This window comes from Taeniopygia guttata, chromosome 1 (genome assembly GCF_048771995.1).
Source record: "Taeniopygia guttata chromosome 1, bTaeGut7.mat, whole genome shotgun sequence".
NCBI classification, from domain to species: domain Eukaryota; kingdom Metazoa; phylum Chordata; class Aves; order Passeriformes; family Estrildidae; genus Taeniopygia; species Taeniopygia guttata.
Genome location: NC_133024.1, coordinates 106,881,224 through 106,898,664, shown reverse-complemented (window position 1 = coordinate 106,898,664; position 17,441 = coordinate 106,881,224). Strand labels below are relative to the sequence as shown.

General features: G+C 35.9%; 1 protein-coding gene across 2 annotated transcripts in view; it reads left to right on the top strand.

Annotated features, from left to right (window-relative positions):
* CFAP47 (cilia and flagella associated protein 47) overlaps positions 1–17,441 on the top strand; it is a 254,052-nt gene that overhangs the window by 28,802 nt on the left and 207,809 nt on the right. For both annotated transcript variants that reach the window (XM_030282490.4, XM_072934926.1), the window contains 5 exons: positions 4,365–4,512; positions 5,161–5,258; positions 5,974–6,133; positions 10,841–11,033; positions 12,378–12,587. In XM_030282490.4, coding sequence (XP_030138350.4) covers positions 4,365–4,512; positions 5,161–5,258; positions 5,974–6,133; positions 10,841–11,033; positions 12,378–12,587 — 809 coding nt within the window. The remainder of the gene's footprint in view (positions 1–4,364; positions 4,513–5,160; positions 5,259–5,973; positions 6,134–10,840; positions 11,034–12,377; positions 12,588–17,441) is intronic.

Below are 17,441 nucleotides of genomic sequence, written 5' to 3'. Positions count from 1 at the left end.
TAGAGATAAGGCTGAGCTGTTGCTCAGACACAGTGTGGCTGTGCCTTGCTGTTATTCCAGTGCCTTGGAAGGTGTTAGAGGTGACAGAGCTCTGCATCTCACTGCAGAGAGTTTAACCTCAGTATTTGGTGGCTCTGAAAGTCAGAGCTGTCAATGAAAGTGGTATTGATCTCATCTATATCTTTAGAACCTATATCTGTATCTATATCTATCTGTCTCTGTTTCTCCAGGCAGGATGATCCCCTGCTCACAGAGGTCCTGTAGGGTCTGCTGGGGAAAGCATGCAAAGCAAAGTGCAGGAGTGCAGTGATTCAAAATGAGGTGTTTTTTGTAAACCTGTTCGAAAATAATAAATTTCAGCATCTTGGGAAAAGGACAAAATACACAGCTGGGTAATAATGAAGCCTTCGAGTCCTTTGATTGAGATAAATAGAACAAGTCACACCTGTCAGAGCTTATTGCTTAAGCTTGTGGTAGGGAGGTGGCAGGTGTTTTGGTGGGGTTTTTATCTTTTTAAATGACTTTTTTTCCTTTTTTTTTAATGAAAGAACAGATTTGTTGTATAAGAAGTAAATTCTATGGAAAATCTGCAGCTGTGGAATTACAGGGTATTGTTGTTGCATCATCTCTAACCATATACAAAGGAAAGATTTAATTTTATTGCAGTGCTTTGAATGATGGCTTTGAACAGCAGTTACATTATTCATTGTGGAAGCTGCTTTTCTGTGAATGTAAGACAGGGGGAATTAAAGATTTCAGTATATCTTAAGGAAAAGCTCATTTAAATTTGTGGGAAGGCTGTGAGTGTATATTGGATTCACTTGCAGGACATAAACCCTTGGCTTTGCAGTTAGGTTTAAATTTGAATCAAACTGATTTTTTCTAATGTACAATGCATTTTGTCTCCTTGTATCCCTACGGAATTTGTATATTAGAGGTATAAATGAAGAAAATTTAAGGTCAGCCTTTTTACAAAAGCTTCAAGATACTTGAACAGTTTGCATGGTATTATATGATAAATACAAGAGTATTATTACCTTTTACAGATGTTTTAATGTAATTCTAAGTAATAAATTAGCTTATTGATTTACATGCCATTCCCTGGGAAGTTTTACTGTGAAAGAAAACACTGTAATTTTAGAGAGATGTCACATACGATTTCTGAATTAGCAGAATTTTTATTCAACCTTGAGAATACATGCTCTAATAGAATAATAATTAGAGAAATAGATTTTATACTTTCTAAGATATACTGTTGCCTTGGAATACGTAGTAAAGATAGAGATGAAGTAACTGATTTGAAAGTATTTTTTGAAAAATAACAGTACTTTTTTTTCCTACTCTCAGATTGCTATCTGACAGCTGTGCTTCAGTTTATTTTTGATCCATGAATTTTATGTAAAATACTATTTTACTTGTAATGTTTCATGGCGTGTTTTTTTTCCCCTCTTTTGTTTCTTGTCTTATACCAGGTATTTAGGGCCAAGGCAGGAAACCGTTCAGCCATGTTTACCCCCCAGTGTTGGGCTCAGAGCTACCAAACTGTATCAAACCTATTTCATAAATTGAAATGTGTTTTGGTAGCAGATTTCTTAATTTTACAGATTATTTATGACCAACAGCTTTTTTTGTTTATTAATTCTAGTGAAAAAAAAAAAAAAGAAATCTGAATAAAAGTTTCCAAGAATGTTACTTTTATTTGAAGAGTTAGCTTCTGGTGGCAACCTGACCAGCATCCTTTTTCTGGCATCTTTTAGAGGTGTTCCATGTGATCAAGCAACAAAAAGCTCCTTTGTCTCACCTGTCTTTTTAAAAAGAAGCTTTAAAGCTTCTTTTGAAGTATTTTGATTCTAAGACTGTGACTTTGTAGATGATTCCTCCTTTCCAAACAACATACATAAGCACTGTACATCAGGGCAGGAAAAATGTTTCCTACAATGTAATTAACAAGCAGGAGTTTTGTCAAATAACTCTCTCTAGGCTGCTTCCTTCCTGCCCTTCCCATGTTCTCTAGTGTGTGAAGTTAAATGCAGCTTCAGGAAAATATCTCAATAGACAAGTAACTATAAAATAGTCATAAATTATCTAAAAAGCAAGGATAAGTCCAATAATAGTCTAAGGGTTTATTTTTTATTAAGTGTTGTAATTACTCTTTAAAGTATGTAATCTTGCAAAAGAATGAATTTTCTATTATGGAGTTTGAAAAATGAAAAATTAATCATAAAGAGTTTTTAAAATATTTATAGAAAGAAACATAATGATTCTACTTGCAAAGTGAAGTCCTAATAACTGAAATGAATTTTTAATTTTGTTTCAGCAATGTGTGTATCTATTATAATCTGATTTCTGCTTAGAATTTTTAAAGGATTTTTCATTTGTAATGTAGTTAAATAATGTGCAGTTATTGTATAAATGAAATAAAAGATCTATGATTTGTTCTCAATTATATAAATACATTTCTATGAGTTATGTTGGCCTTGAATTTATACTATTGTACTTCATAGCAAAAGTAGGTTTTCAGTGAACATCGTGATCTTCATGTAGTGAATTGAGTCTTTCACATATTTGCTTAAGTTTGCCAATTCTTAGAAAATAACTCCTTTGTTGTATAGTAAGAAAAAACCCAAATTTTCCTGTTAGTTGGGATGCAAAACAGGTTTTGATTTACTGCTTTGGGAGAGGGAAAAAGGGTTCCATTTTTTGCTGTCTGGCCTAAACATACCAGCATTGATTTGTAACAATTGCAGTGCAAGACTGCACTTCTTTGCACAGCCAGTGCTGTCATGAAATCTATAATAGACTAAACATTTTAATCTCACCAAACTTAAACAAAATTAGTTTTGTTACAAGAATGTATTTTGAAGATGGAACTTGGTGAAGTGTTTTATGTGGGTTACTTGAGGTACTAAAAATAGAGGAGTATATAATTCAAAGCAGATTTTTACTCAATTTTTTTGACACATCTTGAGCTTCAGTTACTAAAAAATATTAAATGTCAGTTGTGAAAAGCTAGTTATATATTATAAAATCTAATAATTATTAGATTTGAAGTATCAATATAACAGAAGGGATTGTGCTAATCTTGCTGTAAAAGCTTGCCCTCATTCCATGATTTCCTTGTGAGCTGAGCACAAAAAGACAAAGCATTCCACAAGGCTCAGCACACAGCTCACTCTCCAGAAGTGTTTAATTGTGTGTCACAGACCCTGCTGGAGCTCCACACACTCGCAGTGCTGTGTCCCTGCTTCCCAGTAAGTGCTACAGATGGATTTGTGCCTCATGCCCTGGCTTAGGGCACTTTTGGTTTTCTTTCCTGTCATTTATATATTCTGCTTGTTACCACAGATGTGAAAGTGAAGAATGATGCACTATTTTCTGCAGGTTTTGAAAGCTTTTAAACGATTCATAACATCCTTATATTGCTGGTTTTACTGCTTTTTCTAAGCAGCATGAAGGTTTTTATAGGTTTAATTCCTTTCTACAATTTCAGTGGCCTTCAAGGTGAAAACAGGATTTGAAGGACTCAACACTGGTTTTAGTGCAGAAGTTTTGGAGGTTTTTTTCAATTACCTTTATTAAGGTTATCCTTACCTTTTGCTTGGAGAATACACTACCTTAGTGTGTTGGTCCTTGGAAAGACAGAGCAAGAGGCAAGAAATATCTCTTTGAGAGTGCTTTTTGAAATAAATTTGGCCTTTCTGATGCACGGTCTGTTAAAAAAGAAGATTCTGTACAAAACACACCATTTCTTAAGTTCGAAAGCCCACTTGGGAATGTGATAGCACAGATAAAATGAGGATCAAAGTCACTGGAATTTAGGCTCCTAGAATTCAGTGACATTTCATGACAAAGGTTTTAAGACGTACTCTTTTCCCCGAGGTTTCTCAGTTTTAGCTTATGTTTCACCTTTGGTCTCAGAGCCCATTTTGTTTATGCTGGGTGTACTGTATGGCTGTCCTTTGCTCTTCAGCCTTTGAGAAAGGCTTCCATAGCTGATGTTGCTTTGTTTTCCCTCCTCTTTGCTCACATGAGCTTCTGCATTTGGGCCATGGCTCCAGTTGTTTTTCATTCCTGAGGGTGGCAGGAGTGGAACATGACACTGTGATTTACCAGAAACCTTGTATGTAGCTCTGCTGGTAACCCTGATACTTTTGGTCATATAGCTTTTCCTTAATGGGGGAAAATACCTGGGCACTGTTTACTTAGAGATCTAATTCTGAGTTCGTATAAATGAACATCCTGGTAATATAATGAGCAGGTCCAAAATTGCAATAATTCTGCCAAAACAACAAAACACTCAGATAGCTCAGGAGGTACCTATGATTTTTTTGGGAAAATGACCACAATATTTTCTTTCCCTTTAGATGGATTTATATGATTTCATTCTCCCAGTTGCTGTTCTTCGGGCCAGTTCCCCAGCTGCAGTTCTTGTGCCTCTGAAGCGCGGTGCCTCCCCACCTCTGCCACCCCCGGAGATCCCAGCTCTGCCCAGCTGTCAAGTCAGAGCTACTGGTGGGTGAACCAGCCTTTTAAACACCTGCTGGATACATATATTTCAAGTGATAATTTTAGTTTTGCAGAGAATGGCTACTTAATTGGAATTTGTATGATTTGTACATTTCTTGGAAACTTGCTAAATTTTCAAGTTTTGATTCGTGTTTTGAAATATGCTTGAAGCTGACCTTTCTATACCTAATCATGATGTGGAGAAAATATTTTTTGTATTTGCCTTATATAAAAATAGTTTACCAAAACTCTTTTTTTTGTCTATGCATTTATTAGTATTTCTAGATTACATAATGTTATTCCCGGTATTTACAGCAGTTCTTCTGAAAAGTGTAGAATAGTAGAATGTCAGTCATACTCTTTTGTAGAATTCTTCTGTCAAAACTAGGATCTCTAGCTGTATTTAAAACTCTTGTGATATTAAGGAGAGGTGCTATAACTCTGCTAGATATAAAATTTATATAATTTTAATGTGACTAAAGAGCCATAATAAGACCAAGTTAAATTACAATAATCATGTATATAGTAGGGAGCATCAAAAAGAGGAGAAACATTTTCCCTAAATATGTATAGAAACAATGATTTTATGAAGGTACTTTGAGAAAATATTTTTCAAATGATGCTGTATAAACATTTAAATTTTTTTTTCAATAGTACTTCAACCATTCTTGGAGTTCTCCTCAATGGAATTTAAATTTGAACAACATTCGAGTAACATGCATTCCAATACTGCTGATAGCATGAATTCTCAGGTAATTTAATATTTGCAACACAGGTAATTTATATGAATGCAAAACATGCCATAACATAATTTATTGTTTCCAATTCCTGAGGGCTTTGGTTAGAAATTAGAAAAAAAATATTTTTGGCAATGATGAAAAACTTGAAATGCTTTTTCAAGTGCATTCAAGAAACAATGATAATGCAAAGTCAAAAAAGTCAAGGATTTTTTCTAGCTAGACATGTTTCAAAAGGTGAGAGACTAACTCTGAGATAAAGGAATTTAATTTTTTTTTCCATTGGCATCTTACTGAATTGAAAGAATGGGCTGTGAAAATCTATTCTGAACTTCTTCCATTTTCGACATCTCCACCTGTAAGTCTAAACCATTTGAGGCACGTGTTTAGTGCTTACTGTGCTTCATTTTTATCAGGAATAAGTCCTTGTTACGTTTGTCTAAGCACTCCCACTGTGATGCTTTGATATATTTACCTCACTTAAATGAGGTTTTTCCATTCTGGAAAGAAAGTATTCTCTTTGTGAATGTGATGAATCACTGGAAAGCATCTCATCTTTGCAGATAGGCATGCTCACCTTTGCACCCTACAGCTATACTAAACTGAGTTCTTGCTTTCCCTCTGGTGTGTTTGCACAAATAATGCTTAGGAGAAAGCAATGTGAAAAGTATCACAGTGTTTGCTGCTTTCCCCTCTTTCAACATCACTACTTTTCTGAAAATCTTTACAGAACCTTGTCATGAAGTGTGCCTCAACAGAGCATGTAACATGGCAATTGAATTTTGATGAGGCAGACAAAAATATAGAAGATGGTATTTTCAGATTTAGTCTGACAAGTGGATATCTTCGTGAAGAAGAAGAAGTCAGTGTTTCTGTGTCCTTCTGGCCTCGTAAGTAATTTTATGAATTCTTCTATAGATTGTCCGTTTGCATAGGGATGTTTAAATCAGGTTTTATGAAGAATCAATACTTGTACTTATTTTGATCAACTAAAGTTGTTTTTTTTTTTTTTTTTTGTTCTGGCAGACCTAACAAAAAATATGGAATCACTGTTTTTGAAATTGCATTGTTTGAACAGTCTGCTTTGCACATAGAAAGCATCAAGTTTTTTACACATAAAGCATCAAGGACTGGGATAGGTGTATAATTTTCAATGCTGCATTTGGGTTGACTGACTTAGGTAGTAAAGCTTTTCAAGGTACTTGGAGTGCTTTTAAACTTTACTCTAAATAGCTGTAATTTAGATAAGAATAGAATTTTCCTGCTTCAGTAAGATATAAAATCACTTGTCTGTGGTATTTTTTGGACTACACTGGTCAGACAACAAGTCCCTAAGAAAAAAAATATGTAAAATAGATTTCTAACAAAACTTGAAAGAATAAAGGAATATGATAATCAACCACATAACTCTAGAAAAGGAATAGAAGAACAGGAAAATTAAGATTCTACTTTTTTCCCAGCCAGGTGTTTAGAGTAGACAGTGATATAGAAGATTCATAGATTATAGGATGTAACACTGTACTTGAGCTGATAAATCCCACCAGCAAATGCAGCTGATGCCCACGGAGCCCCATCCTGTTGGCAGTTTCAGGGCAGTACTTTTGGGGCTGCAGCATTGTCAAGGTTAAGAAAAGTTTTTGTCAGTTGGATCTGATGCTGAGTCAGCAAGTGAGCATCCTTGTCCTAAAGAAAGATGTTGCTGTTATTTTTCATCATAGCACTGAAATCTCTAACCTCAATAAAGCACTGGAAACAATTTAATATAAATAAAGAAAAATAGAGATATAAGATTCTTGCCATGACTCTGTATGATAAATTGAGAAGACTGCATTCAGTATTGTTCTGTAAATCTTGTGAATATGCAAGAGCAGTGTTTAATTGCACATGTTACTTGAAGTTGCTTGTTGCAGACTGTGAAGCAGAGAACAGCATAAAAATAAAAGCCAATATTTTGAATTACTGGATAAATTGTATGTGTAAATGCAGATGTGTATATATTCATAAATATGACTGATAAATTACTGTAATTTGAAGTTATCTGTATTTTTGCTGTGTTCCCATATCTTTTGTTTACAGAAAATCATAAATAACTGTAATGATTAATTACCCTTAATTCAATGTTCTAAGTATTTTCCCGTTATTTATATCCTATTTATGCTGTACCTTCAGTGCATATCATTACTCTCTCTTGTAAGAGAGCATTAGATACATCAAAACCCACACAGGAGACCTAGTTAATGAACATGGGGTGCTAATCACTTTCATAGGCTTGTGATGTAAAGCTGTTGTATGTGGGGGGGTGAACAAACTGTAAAATGAACTTTGAGTGTGCATTAGGGTAATTTATTTAAATATGCTGCAGCAGTTATGATAGAGTAAAAAATGCTATAATAAACTGCAATGTTTAATTAAAGGGAAGAGCTTATGTTGGTGGTAAAATCATGCTAACTGGCTGTAAAAATAGAGATTTTCAAGAATTGAAGACACTAATATGATCCTCTTTGGCTGTTTTATAGTATAATGCATAACAATCTAAATTTTTTTTCAGTATATCTAATTTTGATATGAAAAAACTTATTTACAGCAAAGAAAGTTAAAAGGAATTTGTGCTCTTGGGTTCCCTTACTGGGAGTTCAGAGGTGCTGGAAGATGTGATGGTTGTGTAATGGGCACAAATGACAACTTTAATACTTTGATTGTATGGTCTTTTGTTTTTTATTTTTTTTCTGCAACAGCAAGATATTAAATAGCTATGACCTTTAACAAATTCTGTGAAGAAACTATTAGTTTACTTTTCAGTTTTTCTTTTCTTTCTTTTTTTTTTTTTTTTTTTTTTTTTTTTTTTTTTTTTTTAGGATACATGTAAGTTCTAGCTGTCTGTGGCTTCTCTGCTTTGAAGTCTGTATTTAACTGGATGCAAATTGCTGAGTGGTACCTATTAATGTTGAAAGGATGTAGATGCAATAACACCTGAATTGTCATAATGTCCAAGGCAACTAAACTACAAATGTGTTATTGGCAGACAAATGTAGGAACTGCATAACCATATAACAGAAACTTAAGAGGGTGAGCAGAGCAGAGGGTGTTTTTCCTTCTCATAAACTCTGAATATATATTATAGAGTTAATATTCCTGGAGAAGAGAAAATATTTCCCATATAATTCTACAGATTTTGTTAGTCCTTGGCAGATTTTGATTGGTAAATTTTTAAGTACCATCAAATATCCCTAAGTAAAATGTTCACATCTGCTGGACTAGAAATTATTGGTGGTATATTGGAATGGTAACAGCAGCCCAGGCTTTGACAGTGGTCGTGAAAGGTGTGAGGAGTAGAATAAATTCTTGGCTTCAGCTGTCAGTTCAGGACATAATTCTTATTAATTTCTAAGTAATTTATTGAACATGAAATATCCTGAAATCACTGGTCCTAGGCATTCCAAACTAATGAACTAATTTTAATAAATGACAGAATTCATGTTTTTTTGGTTGTTGTATCTGTTTAAAATGATCATGGTATTGCATTGTCCCAGTGTTTCTGACATAAGCAATAATTTATTGGTTTACATACTGTGCTGAATTTTGGTGTTAGTAAATGTGTGGATCCACACAGAGAATGATCAGTGAGGCAGGATAGACACTGTCTGCTCTGCTCTTTGGGTGAGCCAGGGATTTTCTGGCATGGAAAGTGTAAATGGAAAGTTTGTATGAGAAAAGCTTAACATTACTATTGTCTAACTTTTAAACGATGGTCAATACAAATATTTAAAAACGTGAGTTAGTGAAAATTGCACATTCTTTGGTACTGACATATGCTCCTGTACTTTCTTCCTTCATTGTGTTCCACCCCTATGATATTTGTTGGTTATGCCCTTTCACTTCACCTTGTCATACTTACGGATGAAAATAGGACACCAGAAGTATGGTTTTGTTACAGCCCAGCTGGATGGGCTGGTACATGGGAGGAGCTTGTATAGAACATCCTTTCTTACGAGATTTTATGAAATACTCTGTCTCTTTATCCATCTCCATGACTTTTTTCTGATGCTTTCCTTCATGAAAGGACAAAGTGCCAGAGGAAGATGTGTTCCTGTTGTATCAAAACCTAGAGATAGAATCATTGAGCCTTCTCATGTGATTTACATTTAACACAGAATTAGTCAGATGTTGCAAACAGGGCAGCAGGTTCTCCTTAGAGCTGGTTTTCAGTTTGTCATTTTCATGTTTGCTGGTTTGAAATGAAAGGATCCACAGGTCATCTTCTGGTGACATAACACTGTCCATAAAGTTCTTCTACTATCACCTCCTTAGGAAATTAACTCTTACAGGAAGGGAAGAAGACACAGTGCTTTGAAGACACTAGATTTTCTTATTTTTGTATGTAAACAGTGACAGCTCTTTCTCAGGCTGTGGAAGTAATGATCTGAGGTAATCTCAGAAGACCCTGTCGTGAATTTTGTTCTGTGACATGTATGTGTTCGTGCAGACGCACAAAATACAAAATTTTTTTTTGCTATCTTAATTATGAGGTAAAAATGTCTCCATACTGATCTAATTGAGGGAAATCAAAGGAAAAGGTGGTTTTTTCTCAAAGATTCAAAGACTAAACTTTTTTGAGTTGTTTTACAACACATTATTGCAGATTTATTTCTAAATCCAGGAGTTGTTCATTCGCTTGCCCTCAAAATTGCTGATTTTATTAGTTCTTCAGCAGGTGAGAATGACTGAGGGTTGGTTGAATGACACTGCATGGTTTGGAATGTCATTTTCATACTTTAACAGCTGTGGAAGGAAGTACTTTGTTCTCTGCATCAGTGAAAAAAACCGTGGTTTTCCACCCTAGAGAGAACTGCCTTGCAGCAGGAAGCAAGGTGCCTGAGAAGGGGCAGAACACAAAGAAATCTTTATCCCTGCCATTGTCATTCCCAGCTGTGCTGTACAGGGCACCTGGAGAAGGATATTTGGCCATCCCTTCCCTTTTTTTGGTGGATGTGGCAATATTAGGGTTGCAGTTGGACTTGATCATTAAGATTTTCTCCAAGCTAAATGATTCTGTGAAATGGGAGATGCTCTGAGTGGAGGGTGGAACCTCCTGCTGGCTTGTGTGAGGCTGCTTGGCCACTCTGTAGATTTTGGAGCCTTTGAAGTGGTAAAATTGCACTCTTAAAAGGCACCAACTTTTCCTTGTCTTGGCAGTCAGATGCTTCCAATAGTTACTCTTTTTATGAAATAAGCATTCACTGTGTCATTTAGTGTAATTCAAAGTATGACTAAAATTCTTAAAAGTCTGCTCTTGTATTGATATTATATATAATGGAATATTAATGCAATAAACTCATTTATTGATGTTAGAAAAAAATTCTGACAAGTTAAAAAAATTTTAATTTCTAGTTTGCTAAAGGCAAGTATTCTGAGCTTTCTTAATAAATACTCTTCTTATACAATATTTGTTATGTTAAACTGCATTTTGAAAAACAAAGCAGTACTAATTTTTTAAAAAAAATTAATAACAAAAATTCTAACCCCAAACCTCTTACTATAACTCTTTTACATTTCTGTATTTATGGTAAAATATATATATTTTTAAATCTTTTCACCAGCTTGTCCTGGGACATACACATCTGAAATACCCATGTATCTAAATGATAGTCCATCACGATACATGATAAAATTGTCTGGCACGCTGAGGTCACCAAAAATAAATTTTCACCCCCCCTTTTTAATGCTGATGCCAGTTCCTCTGAGTGTGGAAACTGAAGCAGTCGTCACCATTATTCCAAAGGATTTTATAAGGTAAAAATCTCGACGTATATTTATTACAGAAATCCTGAATTGTTGTTTCATTCACTTCTGAAAAAGTTAATTAATATTTGTTTGTGAATGTTAGTATTAATTTTATGCTCAGCATAAGAATCTCTATATTTATGAGAAAATGAATCTAATTATTATTGTTGAATGTTCAAAAAGCCCATGTTTTTTCCTCAAACGTACCTGCTTCATTAAGTGTCTATTTTCTGATATCTTCACTCCATGAATTTATATCAGAAATATAAAATTACTGTGGATAGCAAAAAAATTAAAAGCAGATACTCTACCAGGATTTTTTGTTGTGTTTAGCTAGATACTAAGGTTTTAAATCTTATTTCTATTTTTCACATTATGATAACATAAAATCTTTCTGTCATTTTATTTTTTCTACTCCACTGGTTTGAGGTTTAGCTAATTGAACAGTTGGTGGGGTTGTAGTTCTTCGTGGGTTTTTTTCTCCTTCTTTCCATGTGAGGTTTTATTAAAAAGGACAGCAGAAATGTTTTAATCCTGCCACTTGTTTCACTAAGAAATCTATATTTTTTTTGTTTATCTGTGAAACACTCACTTCAACCTGGTACTTGAATTCAAGAGAGACTTTTTGTAATCTTCATATAATGTGGTGTAACTTAGCATTGCAACTATTCAAGGTTTTAGATTTAGCTTTTCTGTATGTAATTAGTAAAGAGCAATAATACTTGTTTGCTATGCTTGTGTAGGTATCATTTAGATACTAGAATTACAGCAAAAATTCCCTTTTTTAAATTAATTACCTTCAGGTTATTGTCTTGTCTGAGTGTGCTGATTTATCAAGTGGTTTGTCTGTTGTCAGTAGCTCGGTGGTTGGAACTGAAGGGATTCCACATGGGCCTGGAGGGACTGCTGTTCTTATTTCAGAGCTGAAACCTGTAACTACATAACTACATACTGAAGTATCTTCAGCATCTTCACAAATTTACACTTAATATTTCTATTTTATAACTTACTTCAACTTATTTGTGCAGTAGTGCAGTTTAATGAACTCTAATGCAAGTTTTAAGCTTCAGAAAACTCTTTATGCCTTTTGTAGCACAGTTAGTAGAAATTTCTTTTGGGTGTTCAGATATTGTGAGTCAGCATAAAATGTTCAGATACATACAAAGAAAACAAACTAGCATCTAAATGATGAAAGAATTTTATTTTTAAAATAACTTTCATTTGATTTGCACTTGAGAACTAAAGTTGTTATTCTGTATTCAACTATGAGTTTTGTGAATGTGAGAATCTATGAATTAACTTTATTACTGCAATCCTGTGACCACAAATACCTACTATTTCTGTTTAACACAGGCAATCACGAATTAGAGTTAAACTTCCTGAGCTTGAACTTGCAGATGGTACCAAGACTTGCCCTTTTTCTGTGCAGTTCCCAGAGGGACAAAATATTGTTCTTTCATCAGATGGCACAGCTAATGAACTGACCTGCCGTATCAGCTTCAGCTCATCTAAGCCAATGTCATTTTTAGGGGAAATGCTCTTCATCGATCAAGAAGACAATAGGTAATGTGTGCAATTCAAATTCACCTGGGGGAAGGTTCCAGACTGACCAAGTTGGATATAAGACACAGAACTCACAGGGGTTGGGTAAAGGAACACAAGAATCCTCTGAAGAAAATGCAAGATAGACATTATTTTCTTTTTTCCAATTGAATTAATATTCAGAACTAAAAAATTCAGCTTTGTGTCTAAGGTAAATCTCTAAGGTAAAATTCATCTAATTGTCCGTTTTAAGGTCTTGTTTCAAGATCTCATTTGTATCTACTGGTAACTCATCTCTTTTTCAGCTCTGCCAGGAGTAGGATGAGAGGGTGAATGCAAGAGGAAGAAAGATGGGCACTGTTGCTATTAAAGTAATTCCTGTGTTTAGTATTTTCACTAAAGCAACTATTTTGAGAGATAATTCCACTCTGCAGCCTCGAATAGGCTTTTTCTAAACATAAAACTAAATTTTATATTATTTGGATGCAGAGGTTATGGATCTTTAAGTTATTGCTGCTCTCTGGGTTAATAGTTCATATTTTTTTTGTATAGATTGTCAGCCAATAATCTATTTGTTATTAATTTCAATTAATTCTAGGATTTAATAGTTGTGTGGGGTGTGTTAAAGTTTAAAGTTTAAATTTTAACACATAAATCTGTGTTAAAGTTTGCTGTAATTAGAAGAAAAGGATATTTTAAGCTTATGACAAAACAAGTGTGAAATGTAGCTTCTGAGCAGGCACAATATTTAGTTTTAATAACTTTTTATATGATGCACTAGCAGCTTCTCAAACCTCGTTATAGAAAAATAAAAATTCCTCCTGTGTAATAAACTTCTTGTATATTTGCCATTAAAAGGAAATAAAGAATATGACCCTCAATTTAAAGGCAAACTGAATGTATTTTTTGAAAAAAGATAGCAAATAAAAGTCATCTAAGTAACCTTAACAGCCATTCCTGCTCATGAGGGTGAAAAAATTCATGCTCCAGAATTTAAAATCATCTCAGAATTGTTGCTAGGTTTTAAAATGTAGAACTAAAGTATTTGTTAAAGGACAGAACTCATAACAGCAGTTTGCTAATGTATATGGGATTTTCTGACAGGCTTGTGGGTGGGATTTAGGAGCAGATGATATAAAACCTGAGCAGAAATAACAGAATTATGTGTGTGTATCTTTGGTCAGTGTGGGAATATTATTCTTTCAGATGAAATTATTTTTATTGTAACCAGAAATAATTATTTTCTTGACTTAGAAAAGTCTGAGTATGCACCCAGTTCTGTAATCCTGACTGTTTCCTCCTTCTTCTATAAAATGATAATTCCGTGATAAATCCAAGTCTGGATAACACTGCTAGTATTATTATTGCTTAGATATTGCACTCTGTAATAATGGGTAGCTGGAATTTCTTGTTCTCTGCGTATTGTTCCTTCATTACAGCCAGCCCCCATGGGAGCCCTGTGCAACGTGCTCAAACTTCAAACCTGATTCAACTAATTATATAACCATTTGAATAATTTGTTTCAAACTGTGTATCTAATGAATTTAAACTGCTTTTTTAATTTGACTATTTTAGAAAGACAAGATTTCAGGGTCTTCTCGATCTGTAATAATAAAAAAATGAAACCTAAAACCTTTTATAACACCTATAAAAGCTAACTGGTTTTGATAAAGTTCCTGGACTGTTTAATAGGCCATGAAATCTCACAGTATCAGTTGCTGAAGATGTATTAATTTGTCAGGAGTTCTCTCTTTATATTTCCGTTTTCAAAATGATAATATGTACTTTAAAATGATTTGAACTAAACTTTTGAACTTCATCTCCTATTCTGTGTTCTGGGATATTTTTATTAAAATAAGCAAGTCAAGATTTTTGGAGGTTGGTAAAATATTGTGTTCTACAGTTACTTAGAAGAAAACCACTTAACTTCTAAGCAGAACAAGTTCTAGGCATATTTCAAAGCAGGAGTATTGAGGAGAAAAACACTCCATAGGGGTTGACCCTGGCTGGATGTCAGGTGCCCACCAAAGCCTCTGTCACTCCCCTCTGCAGCTGGAAAGGGGAGAGAAAATATAATAAAAGATTCATGAGGTGAGATAAGAACAGATGAGAGATCACTCACCAAATACCCTCATGGGCAAAACTGGCTTGAATTACAGCTATTAATTACATTTATTACTAAAAAGAAATCAAAGCAAGATAATGAGAACTTAAAAACACCTTCCCTTCACCCCTCCCTCCTTCCTAGCGCCTACCTCTTTCCCAGAAGTGGAGGGAAACAGGGGATAGGGGTTGTGGTCAATTCATCTCCCATTATTTCTGCTTCTGCTTAGGGAGGGGAGTCCTTTCTCTGTCCCACCATGGGCTCCCTTCCATGGGAGAGAGTTCTCCATGAACTTCTCCAATGTGTGTCCATCCCATGGGCAGCAGTCCTCCCCAGACTGCTGCAGCGTGGATTCCTCTCCATGGGGTGCAGTCCTTCAAGGACAGCCTGGGTCCCCCATGGATCACAAGTCTAACCAGGAAACCTGCTCCATGGTGGGCTCCCCTCTCCACAGGTCTGCATGTCCCAGCCAGGAGCCTGCTCCAGCACAGGCCTCCCATGGGTTCCCAGCCTCCTCTCAGCATCCTCGTGCTCTGTTTTGGGTCTACTCCATGGGCTGCAGGTGGATCTCTGCATCCCTGTGCCCTCCATGGGCTGCAGGTGGATCTCTGCATCTCTGTGCCCTCCTGGGCTGCAGGTGGATCTCTGCATCCCTGTGCCCTCCCTGGGCTGCAGGTGGATCTCTGCATCCTTCTGCCCTCCCTGGGCTGCAGGTGGATCTCTGCATCCCTGTGCCCTCCTGGGCTGCAGGTGGATCTCTGCATCCCTGTGCCCTCCCTGGGCTGCAGGTGGATCTCTGCATCCCTGTGCCCCCCTGGGCTGCAGGTGGATCTCTGCATCCCTGTGCCCTCCTGGGCTGCAGGTGGATCTCTGCATCCCTGTGCCGTCCTGGGCTGCCTCATCATGGTCTCACCATGGGCTGCAGGGGAATCCCAACTCTGGTACCTTGAGCACCTCCTGCTCCTCTTTCTGCACTGACCTGGGTGTCTGCAGAGCTGCTCCTCTCACTGATTCTCAGTCTCTTCTGCCTGTAATTACATCTGTGACATAACTTTTTTTTTTTTTTTTTAATTCTTAAGGGTATTATCACAGAGGTCTTGCCACCATTCCTTGCCTTGGCCAGTGGCACATCAGTCTGGCTGCTGTTGGGTTCTGATCTGATAGAGGTGGAGGAAGCTTCCAGCAGCTTCTCAAAGCCACTCTGTATCAACCCCCACTACCAAAACCTGGCCATACAAACCCAATGCACTTTACTTAGACACTGTAGTATTTTGCTTTTCTAAATTCAGTTTTGCTTTTCTAAAATGTCAGTAGGATTGATTCACATAGCCCATGCTTAGTCCTAAATAACAATGACTTTTTTACTTTAAAACAGAGTGAACGTTGGCTAGAGAATAGATAAGGTTGAATTTGGCCACTTTACAGAAAACATTTGAAAGATGACAGGCAATCATTTTTTATAATAAAGCAATATTAATGTAACTGTGAAAGAAAACTGAAGAGATAGATGGTTGTCATTTATGCAATAATTTATTGTGTGCACACATTCCATTAAATGGAACATATGAAAGTGCATTAATGTGCTTTTAATGACTGCTTTATATGAGAATTTGCAGTAAAATTCTTATGTTACTTTAAATCTTTATGCTTTCCTTTTGCTCTTTTGAATCCAAAGCAGAAAAAATGACTCTTCTTTACATAGGACTGATAGGAATTCAGAATAAAAAGTTAACATAAAATCTAAGACTGCCTTGAGCAAATATTTGATAAATAGGAGAAATATTTAGCTATGACAAATATTTCACAAAAAAAAAGTCTGCAAATATGGCATGTTTATATATTTGTTCCCATGTGTAGATGAGTTGGTATGTCATTGGTGACATAAGTGTGCTGAGGTCTTTTCCTCACATTTTCTACAGATCTCCCTTCCCTCTCCCTCTTGCACTGGGAAGCTATAGAAACTTATGAAATTTCTGAATTTATTCACATTATTCATGACTGGAACTTCAGGAAGAGAGAATGTCAGGGAATGTAGCCTCTAATAACAATATGATAGCACTGAGACACAGTCACTAACCCAATTATGGATTGGTTCCAGTTGTTTTGATAGTTCATCAGATCTCAGGGTCTCACAGGGGAAAACATTCCCTTAGCTCTTGGGAAGTGTGCCCAAACCATCCAGCTCTTTAATAGGCACTGCTGGCAAATGTCAAATCCATGGATTCTGCTGGCATGCCTGGGAGAGCAGGAGCTGTCAATTTCTTTCAATATCATTCACATTTCATGAGAAAGCAGGGAGCTAGGAAACACTGGAGTTCTGGATATTTGCATGCTGCTTTGCAGCATTCATCTGACCTAAGAATAATTTGGCATTTTACCTCAGATAGTTGGGAGTGCTTTTGAAAACAAGGATGGTCCAAACCCATTAATCACTCTGTTCTTTTCTGTGCTTGTGGCTTTCTGCCATTGTGATGGTCCCTGACAGCTGAAGCATCTCTTATTCAGGAATTAAGTGCTAACGTCACTGCTGCTACTAGGAAAAAATGTGGATGCTTTCCCAGCTATAAATCTTACATATAGCATGAAATTATGTGTCAGCCACTCTTCATTGTTGTATTATATGGGTTGCTGGGGAAGCCTGAGCTTCTGCTACAAGGGATAAGGACCCTTCAGTGTGGGGAACTGCTTATTTGTGAATTGTAGTGGCAGAGCTGGCATGGGTCATCTTTTCCTCTTTCTTCCAGTTCCATCATCTCTGTATCTCTTCTAGG